General features: G+C 40.2%; 1 protein-coding gene across 3 annotated transcripts in view; it reads right to left on the bottom strand.

The window, feature by feature from the left end:
- Positions 1-14841, bottom strand: part of Nr6a1 (nuclear receptor subfamily 6 group A member 1) — a 169401-nt gene that overhangs the window by 31592 nt on the left and 122968 nt on the right. For all 3 annotated transcript variants that reach the window (XM_075986056.1, XM_075986057.1, XM_075986058.1), the window contains exon 4: positions 2331-2573. In XM_075986056.1, the coding sequence (XP_075842171.1) occupies positions 2331-2573 (243 nt within the window). The remainder of the gene's footprint in view (positions 1-2330; positions 2574-14841) is intronic.

The raw sequence follows: 14841 nt of genomic DNA, 5'->3' as shown, positions 1-14841 counted from the left end.
CACCCCACACATTCTCTATTGTCCAGACACCAGTCCCATATTAATATATCTGACTCTGATATTCATTTTAGCCTTTCCGAATTAATAACTCCTTTGTGAAATATATTTATTTGCCTATTCAACCACAGTATTCAATTAAAAGAGACAGAATTCCTAACATATAACCTTGAGAGAAACAATGTTACAAATCAGAATGCTTTGTTTGTATACAATTGTTTTTATCCTTACCCTTACAATATCAGTCAAACGCTGTTTTCCAAGGCCAGCTCCCTTCTTCCCTAGCGCCTCAGTGTGATTCATTTTAAAACCAGCTAGATGAATCCATCACACTGTTGACTTCATCTCTCCACCCACTTCCTCCACACCAACACATATGGCTTGACTAGCCTTTTATATCCAGTAAAAGTCACTTTTTATAATGTACAGTTCTATGGCTTTTGACAAGTAAGTAAAATTATTCATTACCAGTCATGAAAGTTTCAGAGAGTATCTCTTACTTCCTAAATAGTCCCACAGCAAGTCTAATTTAGCCCTGCTTTCTCAAGACCAACCAGAAGTGGGCAGGGTTTTCCCTCAGCATCCTTCCCTAGGCTACTAAGCCAGCTTCAAGGAAGCAAACCAGGCAACTCTCTGACCCAAGTGTCACAGTCTCTGGGCTGTAAGAGCTTTCAGGAGTTATAAAGTATGGTTCTTCTTCCCAAAAACAAAAAACAGATGAGTTTAGATGGAAGTTCAGAATCCTACATGCTAAATGAATAACCAAGATAATCAATCTGTGTATGCAGTCAAGAAGGTATCCCACAACTTAGCAGGGACTTAGCACTCACAGACCCTGGACAATGAAGGAAAATGAGAAAAGTGTAGTATAAAGCCAAATCAGGGTGAAGGTAGAAAAACAGTATTGCTCTGAAATTGGTAACTGGCAAGAATTTCTGTAAGAGATGAAAATACTGGGGAAGAGAATGTACTTCCAAGTAGAAAAACAAACTTGAGGACATGTGGAATGGCATCTGGTCTCAAGTTCCTGCTCTGGCAAGAGAAGCTACAAAGACAGGCAGGGGACAAACCTAGCAACACTTCAAATACCCTCCTATGGCATTTGTTTAACATGCAGCAAGCACACGGTATTCTAATATGCAAACAGCTATGCCACACAGGAGATCTGTGGAACACTATACTGCTTCTGTGATTAGGCACAGCTCTGCTTAATAACACATTGTAACTTCAAAATTATTAACTATCACCATACTCACCCCTCGGCTCCATGTGTAAACTGGGAGTAAGAGTCAATAGGACAATGAACAAAAGTAAAGAAGAAATTACAGCACCTACACCTAAGTGTTCAATGTTAGTTCTGTAAATACACTGCAGGACACCTAATCTAAATGTCCTCAAATAACCTTCTTACCCACCTACCTACCTACCTTTCTTTCTTTCTTTCTTTCTTTCTTTCTTTCTTTCTTTCTTTCTTTCTTTCTGATTTATTGTATGTGTGTGTATGGTGGGTTATACATGCCACAGCACACCTGTGGAGGTCAGAGGACAACTATCAGGAGCTGATTTACTCCTTCCTTCCAGCATATGGGTTACAGTAACTGAACACAGGTCGTCAGGCTCGGTGCCAGGCACCTTTACCTCCTGAGCCATCTTACCAGGCCCCTCTTACCTTTCAATAGTAAAGCTCTCAAATATCCTTCATTTTTACCTTTCCCCCCAAGTTTGGTTTTTCATCATCATTTCTAACTCCTCAAAAATAAATCATTAGAGGCCTAGAGAGATGGCTCAGTGGTTATGAGCACTGCTGGTTTTGAAGAGAATCTGGGTTCAATTCTAGGTTTGGTACCCAGCACCCATAAGGTGGCTCACAAATGTCTGTAACTCCAGTTGCACAGGATCTGATGCCCTTTTCTGAGTTCCACAGGTTCCTCTGTGCATAGAAGCAGTGCCCACTCTCTCCAGGGCCCTTCTGGGCATTTCTAACAACTTCCTAGTTGGTTCCCTCTACTCAACTTTCAAAGCTCCATAGAGTCAGTTTATTCATGTTGCTTTAGGGTAAGAGCTCCCAAAAAACTTCTCAATAAATGTCAAACTCTTTACCTTCCTAGACAAAACTTCTAAATAAACCTTGTGTCTGAGTATGCCATGTTTCTAGCAAAAGGACATCAAGTCCTACTTCATGCCTTTCCCATTAAATTCCTGTCATTAGTCCCTGAAAAAGTTGGTGGACTATATATAGTGCATGCATATGGAAAAAATAACTAAAAAGTTTAATAGTTGCAGATGAGGGGACAGATGAAGGGTAGCAGAGAGAGCCCTAAGCACTAGCTTACCCTTCCTGTTCATGCCCATCTGGAGACACTTGAGCAAGCGGCAGTACTGGCACCTGTTCCTCTGCTTCCGGGACATGACACAGTTCTTATCACGACTGCACCGATACACACGCTTGTTGCAGATACTCCTCTTGAAAAAGCCTTTGCAGCCCTCACAGGAGATGATCCCATAGTGCAAGCCTGTAGCACGATCCCCACAAATAAGACAGGTTCGTTGTTCAGCTCGATCATCTGGAACAGAAACTGAACATGTACAAGTTAGAGCGCTGTGGAAACAATGGGGTTATGCTCACAGTTCCTAAAACCTTCAGCCCTGCTCTGAGTAAATCAAAAATACCACCAACTTCAGGCTAACTGGAAAGTCACTGAAGTGTCTTCTCCAACCTCATCTGTTAGCCTTTGGGAAAGAGTTATTTTGCCAAGTAAATGCTAACAATGTTATTTTTGTTTTGTTTTTCAAAATAATGTTTCTCTGTATAGCCCTGGCTGTTCTAGAACTTGCTGTGTAGACCAAACTAGCCTCAAACTCAGAGATCTGCCTGTCTCTGCCACAAAGGTGCTGGGATTAAAAGGTGTGTGTGCGCTGCCGCCGCCACCTAGCTTGTGTTCTAAAACTTTTTTTTTTTTTTTTTTTGGTTTTTCGAGACAGGGTTTCTCTGTGGCTTTGGAGCCTGTCCTGGAACTAGCTCTTGTAGACCAGGCTGGTCTCGAACTCACAGAGATCCGCCTGCCTCTGCCTCCCTAGTGCTGGGATTAAAGGCGTGCACCACCATTGCCCGGCTTTTCTTTCTTTCTTTCTTTCTTTCTTTCTTTCTTTCTTTCTTTCTTTCTTTCTTTCTTTCTTTCTTTCTTTCTTTTTGTGTGTGTGTTCTTAATCTATTAGCTCTGTTCTTCCTCTGTATTATTCCTAAAACAGAGCGAAGAAAATGGGCAAATAAGCACTTTAAAGTCAAGACCAAAGTTCAGAAGATGTAGCTGAGGAAGAGCTGAGGTCCTAATGATAACAGGCATCTGAAACACTGAATGAAGTTTGTTATCTACAAAAACATCAGTGGGTAAAAACTGTCTGGGAAAAGAAAATACTCTAGGACAGGAGAGATGGCTCAGTGGTTAAGAGCACTGACTGTTCTTTCAGAGGTCCTGAGTTCAATTCCCAGCAACCACATGGTGGTTCACAAACATCTGTAATGAGATCTGGCGCCTCTTCTGTCATGCAGGCATACACACTGGCAGAACACTGTTTACATAATAAACAAATAAATATTTAAAAAAAAGAAAAGCAAATACTCTAATTTATCAGTGAAACTAGCATTTATAGGGCCTGGACTTTAAATAATATCTGCCGTATGCAAGACCTGCAATACTTTGGGGGAGTTTGCTGATCCCAAGTGCAGGATAAAAAACATACAAAGTAACCTTTGTTGTGCTAGTCAAACTAGTCATGAGGCCTCTCAGAAGGAAACATGAGACAATATGAAATTCTTTCTTAAGTCCAGGATAAAGCAAGCTATGCATTAAAAAGAATACTAAAGGCAATGGACAAAGCATTTCAAATACATGGCCAGTGATATGCCTCAATAGTCTGATTACCTTAGTTCAATTCCCAGAGCCCGTGGTAGATAGATGAACCAACTACCAAATGTTTTCTCACCATCACAAGCACATGATCCTGTCACAACACACTATACAAAACAAACTTTAAACATTTCTATACAAGCCAGGTGGTGGTGGTGCACACCTTTAATCCCAGAGCTTGGGAAGCAGCAGAGGCAGGTGGATCTCTGTGAAGTTCAAGGCCAGCCTGGTCTACAGAGCGAGTTCCAGGACAGCCAGAGCTATACAGAGAAACCCTGTCTCAAATTTTTTTTTCTAAATATAAAACCCAGTATACTCATTAAGATTAAAAATGAAAAGCCTCATTAGTTATCACTGAAGATTGCCAGGACCTGAATTTGCTATTTTAAAAAAATGAAATAAAGGAAATGGGGAGTGTGATCAAGCATTTAAATAAAATTACTAGAATTATCACCTTATTCTATGTCCCAACAGTAAAAGAAGGGAGCAAGGATGGAAAGACAGTTCAAAATGTCTAAACACGGCATGGTGTGGAAACCACTCAGCTGGGCTCCCACAGCACAGCAGAGACAAGCAAAGGGGGCATCTGGCTTACACAGCTCTACAACAGAGGCAGGACAAATGAGGCAAAGACTTTAGACCTCTGGGTTCAAAACCAGGTTCTGGAATCTGCTAGCTCTGTCTCTGTGAGAGGAACTGGTAAATTCTGAAGTGTAAGTAGCTACCAGCAAGACAAATGATGGTACAGCCAGAAGGAACCACTGCCACAAAGAGTCACACCCTACATGTGGTACTAGACAGCTCTAGATGGCTCTCTTCAACTTGGGTTTACTGAGCAAAGTCACGCTCCTTTCTTTTTTCTCTTTTTCAATAAAGGGTTTCCTTGACTATAACTTCATTCTGCAAACTGTTTTGGTTTTTGACACAGGATATCATGTAGCTGAGACTGGTTTTAAACTCCTGATCTTTCTGTTTCCACATTTAATGCTGCAATTATAAGTGTGTGCCACCGTGTCTAATTTCTTTCTTCTCTCTCTCTCTCTCTCTCTCTCTCTCTCTCTCTCTCTCTCTCTCTCTCTCTCCCTCCCTCCCTCCCTCCCTCCCTCCCTTCCTCCCTGATTTTTTGAGACAGGGTCTCTAGCTCTGGAGACTGTCCTGGCACTAGCTCTTAACCGCCCGACTCCTAATTGTTTTCAAGAAGGTGCTGGTTACCTATGGTAGCCAGTAGTAAGACATTAGCCCCATAGTTACATACAGCATGCAAGAGAGGGGGGAATGACAGTTCAGAGCTTATAGGTAGCAGCCATGCTAACCAATGGCTGGTGGTGATGAAAACAAAGCTTAGGAAATAAAGTAAATGTAATAAAACTACACATTTCTGGAAAAAAATCCCGCATGTGGCCTTTATTCCTATAGTCTTTAGTACAGTCTTGTAAACCTTAGGAGCAATCTTAAGAACTTTTCTGGGCTGGGCGGTGGTTGCACACACCTTTAATCCCAGCACTCAGGAGGCAGAGGGAGGTGAATCCCTGTGAGTTCAAATCCAGCCTGGTCTTCAAGAGGTAGTTCCAGGATAGCTAGGACAGTTACACAGGGAAACCCTGTCTCAAAAAAAAAAACAAAAAATTAAAAAAAACTTTTCTGTAGTCAGAAATTACTGTGACCCGGGTGGTGGTAGTACTAGCCTTTAATCCCAGCACTCAGGAGGCAGAGGCAGGTGGATCTCTGTGAGTTCGAGGCCAGCCTGGTATACAAGAACTAGCTCCTGGACAGGCTCTAAAACTACAGTGAAACCCTGTCTGGAAAAACAAAAAAACAAAAAAAACCAAAAAAAACAAAAAAGAAAAAAGAAAGAAAAAGAAGAAACAGACTTCTTCACTGACAGCAAGGGATCCTCTACCCACTAAATGGGCACATGATTTCCAGGTCAAAGTACCTTATGTATGACCCTTGTTAAATAAACAAACAAACAAACAAAACACCTTGTTTAGGGGCTGGAGAGATGGCCCAGTGCGTAAGAGAACAGGCTGCTCTTCCAGAGGTCCTGAGTTCAATTCCCAGCACCCACATGGTGGCTCACAACCATCTCGTAACTGTCATGAGAGCCAATGCCTTCTTTCTGGTATGCAGATGTACATGCAGACAAGAACATATATACATAAAATACCTAAACAAACAAACAAATCTTAAAAAAAGAAATTACTTTGAATAAAATACTGTTGTGTTGAATGTTGCTTCTCCAAACTTCTACTAAAGACATTTACAAACAGATCCAGAGCTCAGTCACTGTTTCCATGGACATGGAACTACTCAGATTCAGAATGTCAAATTCAAAAGAAACACTGAGAATGCTAAGGCAGCTGATAAAGTGGGCTAGAAGACTGCACCCACTTTATCAGCTGTATCAGTGTTTCAGAGCACGCCTGACATGCATCTGTTTAGATAGATCTATGTATTCATCTTCACATCACTTACAAGAAACAAAAAGGCCAGTGAGAACAAAGAAATTTAAAAGTGTGGTCATTAATCTGACTAGAACTGTACAAGCTTTTTTTACTCTTGTTTCATAAAAGTGGCAGGACCTTTTAGTTACATCACATCTAACCAAAGTTACTTTGAAGACAAATTTCAGAGAATTAACAGTAACATCTGGTGTCATGTCCACCATGGAAAAAAGGGTATTTTTGTTCTGAGTTCTGAAATTTGAATCTAGGGCTCCCCTTTCTTATTTGTTTGTTTGTTAAATACATACTTGCTAAACTAAACAGGCAAGCCTTGGATATGTAACCTCTATCCCCAGCATACCAAGTAGTTGAGATAAAATAATATACTATTCTTTTGAATAAATGTCTAAGTGGGTAAGCAGTATGACTTAGTGAAGTGTTTTCAAAATTACAAGTTACAAAAACACAGCGTTGTAACTTTTTTGAAAAAGAAAAAAGAAAATGTCAGGTGGAAAATGATGAAAAAAACACCCAACTCCGACTACCTCCCCTCACTTTTCTTTCAAGACAGGGTTTCTCTTTGTAGCCCTGGCTGTCCTAGAACTGGCTCTGTAGACTACAATATCCTTGAATTCAGAGATCTGCCTGCTCTGCCTCCTGAGTGCTGGAATTAAAGGTGAGCACCACTACCACCACCACCTGGATTCCAACATTGACTTCTAGACTTCCATATACATGTACATGCACAGACATATATTTTATATGTATATATATAGACACATGCACACTACAAACAAGTATCACACATATACCACATACACATGCATATACATAAAATAGAATGTGTTATAAGTGTAGAAACATTGTTAGATTTGTGTCAGTTAAAGCATGCACATTTATTCGTATGCACACTGCTTGGGTACATTGTTTGTGTAGGAGGCTACTACATCCCAATGAGCACTGTATCAAGTATTAAACAGTTCAAAATATATTGACCTAGTGCTTAAAACTGAAGCTGGAAGCCGGGCGATGGTGGCACAAGCCTTTAATCCCAGCACTCGGGAGGCAGAGGCAGGCGGATCTGTGAGTTCGAGACCAGCCTGGTCTACAAGAGCTAGTTCCAGGACAGGCTCCAAAAACCACAGAGAAACTCTGTCTCGAAAAACAAAAACAAACAAACAAAAAAAAAACTGAAGCTGGAGCCAGGCACGGTGACACACACCTTTAATCCCAGCGTTTGGTGAGTGGAGACAGGTGGATTTTTGTAATTTCAAGGCCCACCTGATCTATGTGCATAATTCCATAATTCTATGGCCATATAGAAAGATTTTTAAAACAAACAAACAAAAGTACTAGAGATGGGTATAGTGGTACATACCCATACATAGTTCTAGGACTTGGTAGGTAACAGAACTGTCTTGAGAATGACATCAGCCTGGACTACTTAGAGTGTGCTTGTCTCAAAACAAAGTAGAACATACACACAAACACACACACACACACACACACACACACACACACACACACACACGACTTCACCATGCTTCCTCCTAGCTTTGGAACCATGAGAAATGACCGACTTCTCTAAATCTCACTCACTACAAAACAATTATGCAACAAAACAGGTGACTTGTATAAAAATGTTTGGCCAATGGGTTGGAAGATGGTTGGCTCAGTGGTTAAGAGCGCCTCCTGGTCTTACAGAGGGCCTAGGTTCAATTGCAAGCATCCACATGGTGGTTCAAAACTATCTGTATTTCTAGTTCCAGTGATCCAAAGTCCTTTCCTGGCCTCCTCGGGCACCATGCATGTACACAGTACATAGACTTACATACATACAGACAAAACACCCTCTATAATAATAATGATGATTATGATGTTTGGCCAAAGCAGTCAGAAAGAAACACATACTATAGATTTTAGTTTTATTAAGTTTTTAAAAAACTGGTAGCTGGGCAGTGGTGGTGCACGCCTTTAATCCCAGCACTCAGCAGGCAGAGGCAGACGAATCTCTGTGAGTTCGAGACCAGCCTGGACTATAAGAGCTAGTCAGCCTCCAAAGCCACAGAGAAACTCTGTCTTGAAAAACCAACCAAACAAAAAAACCTGGTAGAGAGAGTTATAAAGTATAAAAAAAAGGGGTGTTAGAATGCATTTAGATTCTGAAGATGATCTATTTCTTGACCTGGGCAGTGCTTGCTTTATAATTTTTTTAAAAAGATTTATTTATTAATTATGTATACAGTGTTCTGTCTGCATGTATCCTTGCAGGCCAGAAGAGGGCACCAGATGGTTCTGAGCCACCATGTGGCTGCTGGGAATTGAACTCAAGACCTCTGGAAGAGCAGTTAAGTGTTCTTAATCTCTGGGCCATCTCTCCAGTCCCTTGCTTTATAACTTTTACAATTACATTGTATTTTATACACTTTTTTCCTGAGTGTTCATATTTACACGAAAAGAGTAAACAGCAAAATATGAAATACTCTAGAAAGAGAAATAACATCAACAATGGCAAAAGGGGAGTAAATTTGAAGAAACTGCATCAGATATTAATGCTACGCACAGAGATTTGAGGAATAAGGCTTAGAAAAGCTCGTTTAGAATGAAGTGCAATACACAGTTTTCCTGCTAAGAGACCACAGGTCAAAGTAGGGTCTTAACTCCACAGCAATGCATAAGAAACAAAAGAGAGGGAAAAGCAGGTGGCACAGACACACAGGTAACAAGATGTTAAAGAATGGCTGAGTGGCAAAGAAAGCTGAGAAACCCAGAGAGGCTGATGATGACTGGAAAGTCAAGAAATGATGAGGAAAAAAAGAAGGCAAATACAGAAACAAAGGCTTTCAAGGGAAGAATGATCAACTCCCTAGCATGATTTGGGGGTATGTGGAATAAAATGTAATTCAGGCATACTTAAAAAGTAGCCGGGCGATGGTGGCGCACACCTTTAATCCCAGCACTCGGGAGGCAGAGGCAGGCGGATCTCTGTGAGTTCGAGGCCAGCCTGGTCTACAGAGCTAGTTCCAGGACAGGCTCCAAAGCCACAGAGAAACCCTGTCTCGAAAAACCAAAAAAAAAAAAAAAAGTAGAAATGTTTCTTAAAAATAAAATCAGTTGCTTTTGTCGGGTGTGGTGGCACACTCTTTTAATCCCAGCATTTGGGAGGCAGAGGCAGGTGGATCTCTGTAGTTTGAGGCCAGTCTGGATGGACTACAGAGTTAGTTCCAGGACAGAATCCAAAAAAAAGAAAGAAAGAAAGAAAGAAAGAAAGAAAGAAAGAAAGAAAGAAAGAAAGAAAGAAAGAAAGAAAGAAAGAAAGAAAGAAAGAGAACAAAGTAAAAAATTTAAAAATTAGTTAACTTTAAAAGTTTTTTTATGTGTACGCTTTTTCATGTTTTTTTAAAAAGTGATTTGCACTGATCAGGAAACTAATGTGACTTGCTCAAGGTAATATGGCAAGTCAGTGATGTGCGTGAGTTTCAACCTCACCACTTTTCAAAAGGCAGATTTCCTGTGATACCTACCAGCTGCCTCTTAGAGGTAAGGGAAGGGAAGATTAGGGGATGTGATAAGCATGTCAAGACAGCTGCATGGCATTGCTTATTTAGAAACAAACTTCAAAAGTAATAAAAAATGTGACCCCCCCCAAAAAAACAACTAACTAGATACTGTTCTACCAACCAAAAACTAAGCACCCAGATTAGCAATGTGCTCTATTATAATCTGGTTAAGTGCAGGCTACAACTTGCTACTAAACACCTCTTACCCTCCTTCTTCCACTAAACCTTGCTGTTACTAAATACCATCCCTTTCCCCAAGGACATTTTAACCATTCCAAGGGTTCAGGTTACGCAAATTACAATTTGGAAACTGATTTTTATCAAAACCTGTTATTCAAACTGTGAAAAAGGGCAGATTTAGGAAAAGGGCAGCACAGCTGCTCATTTGACCAAAATTACACTAACAGCCAGAGCCAGGTGAATGTGCCTGACGACAGAGTTGTTAAAACAAAGGAGTCTGTTTTCCTAGATTACTGGTTCCAGCTTCCAGATCAGCTGCATACTTTTAGGACTGACTCCAGGTTCCTAGGTTGCCATCATCTAAAATAAAAGTTTCAATCTGGTATGGCAGAATTGAAACTCTCCATTTTCATTTGAAGTAGGGTTTTCCCTCCATTTGTTTGCTACTCCTCCATACACCATTATAAAAATCCATTTCTAGGGCTGGAGAGATGGCTCAGAGGGTAAGAGCTTTTCCAGAGGTCCTGAGTTCAATTTCCAGCAACCACGTGGTAGCTCACAACCATCTAAAATGAGATCTGGTACTCTGTTCTGCATGCAGGCAGAGTATTGTATACATAATAAATAAATAAATAAATAAATAAATCTTTTAAAAAAGTGTATAAAAATCCATTTCTAGAGGCCATATATGGAGTTCTTCAGAGAATCTTTCCAAAAATTCACATCACCTGAGTGAAAACAAGCAAGCAATTAATTACCATTTTATACTGAGACATAGGCTTATTTTACTCCTCATCAACTTTTCACTACAGAAGTACGTTATATATTCTGTGGGCTTCTATGAATGACCCAAAACTAGAAGGAAAAGCCTATAGGCAGGAATAGAGATGACTCAAGTAAGTAAGTAAGCAAAATCTGTATTCACTGCAAAGATCCAGTTTACTGGTAAACCAGAGAAAATGACAAAAAGGCTGAACTGTTGTATATACTTTCAAAAACACATTATAGGCTGGAGGTGGTAATGCACACATTTAATCCCAATACTAGGGAGACAGAAGCAGGTGGATCTCTGTGAGTTCAAGGCCAGCCTAGTCTATAGAGCAGTACAGCCAGAGTTGTTACACAGAGAAATCCAGTCTCAAAACAAAAGAAAACAAAAAAAAGGAAGAAAGAAAAAAGATTAGTAAAATTTTAAAAACAGAAACAGGATCATATTAGTCATTCTACTTTGGCTCTCTTCCTGATGGTGCAGGTAAGAGACTCCTGACTAGTCACCGTCTGCTATGGCAGCTTACTTACTCCTGTACATCTTAACTTAGTATTCACAACTTTTCACTAATTTTACTATCCTTTATTCTGGATTATGATTTGACCTATTGTCTTAAAGGTCAAGGTCCTTTCTTTCCCTCTTCCAATCAACACAACTGCAAAAGATTCTGGAAGAGAAAAAGCTCAAGGAATTTGCAGGCAACTCAGTTTTCACTAGCACAGCACTTGGTCCGAGAGTACTCTGCAACCTGTTTCACTGGTTGTACAGCATTTTCAAGGCTGAATTTCCAAAGTGCTGATTATCACCTACTGAACTGAAACATTCCTGGGGACCTTTTCGCCTTAGGTATAAACAGCATGGGCTGTTTTTCCTAATCTTCCTAAATTTGCTACTCTTGAAAATCACTCCCATTTCAAGCCGCGTCAACCGCGTCACAGGCACTCTCACAGATGCTGTCTTACTCAGTGTACAGAGCAGCTTGCTCAGGATAGCTGTTACTGCCAAGCAACAGAATCAGGCTGATGAAATTCACTCCCCAGTATCAGAAGCCAGTGATGAGCCATCTAGGCAGCAGAGACCAAGGGGTCCACTCAGAGGTAACAGAAATAACAGCAGTTTGGGGTTGTTTTGATGGCTTAAAAATTCTACAGGAGTTCCAGCTGGCCCTACAGAAAAGCCTTGAGACCCATTAGCCTGGAAAGGCCCAACCCTCCCAGCTTCTTACCCTAATGAACGCAAGGTCCTTGGATCAAGACAGCAATGAACTTTACATTTTTCAGGCTTTTCGAAAAACAACCGGGCGGTGGTGGCGCACACCTTTAATCCCAGCACTCGGGAGGCAGAGAGAGGCAGGCGGATCTCTGTGAGTTCGAGACCAGCCTGGTCTACAAGAGCTAGTTCCAGGACAGGCTCCAAAACCACAGAGAAACCCTGTCTCGAAAAACCAAAAAAAAATTAAATAAATAAATAAATAAAATAAAATATGTAAAACAGCTGGGCATTGGGAGTATCCTCAAACTCTTAGCCCTGATATGTAGATAGGTGCATTTTTCATAATTATGGTGTTTTCACCCAAGGTTTAGAAAAAAGAAATTTTGTATCACTAAAAAATATTTGAGATGTGGATGTATTTCAATTGCTTTATCAAACTATTGAGGCATGTAGAAAGAAGAATCTTGTAAAAACATGAATTCCTTATATATTAAAAAGAAATCTCAGCAGCACGGTGACACAGAGTGATCTGAAAAGGTCAGTGTGTGTAGGAGTCGTTTGGTTTTCATACGTGTCTGATTTTTTTCCATTTCATTATATTAAGGATGTTAAATCAAACATGATTGTAGTGATGTTTGTGTGTGAAAATGACAAACCTAATGAGCCCAAATTCCAACCTCATCTTGAACTCTAAAGATTTCTAATGGCTTTCCCTTCACTAGGCCCTCCCCCTAATACACATTAAAGACCACATTGTTCAAAGGGAGTCATGGTAGATTTTATACCCCATTTTAATACAATGTAACAGTAACTAAACTTCCAAGTTTTGCTAGCAATATTTTTTGGTTTAAGTATTAGTGCAGAATCACAATGTATCCAAGAGGGGGAAATGTGCTATTAGGCAGGCACTAGTTCCAGGGATTACATCAGATTTTCTTTTTATACAACAATTTTCTCCAACAAAGGGACATGGACTAAAAGTGTGTTAAAAAAATAGCCAGAAGACCTATGAAATGTTTAAGTAGTTGTCTTAGCTCAAATTGTACAAAATAAGTCAGGTCTTATTAATTTAAGAAGCCTAAATATAAATTGAACTTGCTGCTAATTTCAAATGCAGGCTCTCCCTTCCCCCCATTCTCCTCTTTCATTTGTATGTCTGCAAGTCACATTATGGACCCCCAGCTGTTTTATTCATTTATTCCTATAAGATTTCAATTTGGGGGACGAATTAGAGGCTGTTTTTGATTCATTTTTCTCAGTTCTTACTATTAGCTGTCACCAATACTTTGAAGGGTTAGTGGAAAAGAGGCAGCAACTCCATCACTTTTTCAACTACCATAAACAGATTGCATAAAGAAAGCCACGGAATTAACCCCCTGGTCCTCTGAAAAAGATCCAGCTAAATAGGGACTTTACAGTTGTACTTGGCAAAAGAAAGTCTGAAGGATAAAAATCTGCACTGAAGCAAAGGAGTAACAAACCCTTTCAACTTTTAAAAACCATAATTTAATTGGCAGAACTGCTCACTTTCCCCACCTCAGGCATTTTTGTTTAATAGACATTAAAATGATTTTACAGCATCAGTGTATTTTAAGATTTTTGTACGTTTCTTGGACTACAAACCCGAGTTTTGTTTTGTTTTTTTTAAATCTCAAAATAACATACTTAAGAGCATCTGCTTAGTTCAATTCAAGTTTCAAGAGCCAATACCAGCTGTTGGGGGAGGGATCTCACATGTGTTACACAAATCCTAACCAAAGCTTGTCATCCCCACCCCCATTCTTTCATTGATGAAAAACCAGTAAGTAAAGCAAATGTTAGAATCTAAAAGAAAAAAGGGAGGAAAGGAAGACAAAAATCATAACTAAAAATTCTCAGTGTCTAGATACAACCACTACTAAGACGCTCACCCTTCCCAGTTCCACACAGTGTCAGCATGAGGACAAAACACATTTAAAAGTCAATTTGGAGCAATTTCTAAGAGGAGCCTAGCTACACCCAATGTTGAGAGGCGCCCAAGTTACTAAACGTTCTCTCTTGTAGGAGCAATCCACTTTTCACAGGAATCTCATTTGGTAGCATGTTTTGTTTTTAGGTGTCTGTCCTGCCAGAGGGGCTGTTCACAAGGGTTGCATCTATCTTGAAGTGTGCACAATGGCTTCTCTTGCGGCTCTCTCCCTCTGTTATTGATCCTTGCAGATGCTCCAAAACCCTTCCCCCACCTTTCTCCAAATCCCAACCCCCCATTCTGAAAGATAGCTTAAGAAATAAGACTTCCTGCCTAGCGACTGGCAGGGCTGAAAGACCAGATTGTATGACTCCACAGAGCAGGCCGGCCACAGTGAAGGCTTGAATAGAGTTAACCCTCTGTGAACCAAAACAAAACATTTGCATGCCCAGCTGTGACAAAGGTTAATTTAAATGGACAAGGACCCAATATCTAAAACCAGGCAATGTCTTATTTTTTACAGTAGCATTATAAAAAAGTACACCGACTTTTATAAGCAGTTAATTTTGCCTTTTAAGCTTCCAAAGACCTCATTCAGCTGGGATAATTTTGTTTTCTGGAATTTAGTAAAAAAGATTTGGGTGAAACTGTAACATTTTCTTGTTTTGTCTGTGCTCTCATTTTAGCAGCAAAAATTACTTTGTACCACTGAATGGCTAAGGAAAGCCGTATTGGCGTTTACGAGCTAATGAAATACTTTGGGAGAATCACCCAGCATCGGGAGTGCGTGAACTACACATCGTAAGAGATTCAAACTGACGGG

The sequence above is a fragment of the Microtus pennsylvanicus genome, chromosome 9 (assembly GCF_037038515.1).
Source record: "Microtus pennsylvanicus isolate mMicPen1 chromosome 9, mMicPen1.hap1, whole genome shotgun sequence".
Taxonomy (NCBI): Eukaryota; Metazoa; Chordata; class Mammalia; order Rodentia; family Cricetidae; genus Microtus; species Microtus pennsylvanicus.
The sequence above is the reverse complement of the archived record's forward strand: the minus strand, read 5'-3'. Positions and strand labels throughout refer to the sequence as shown.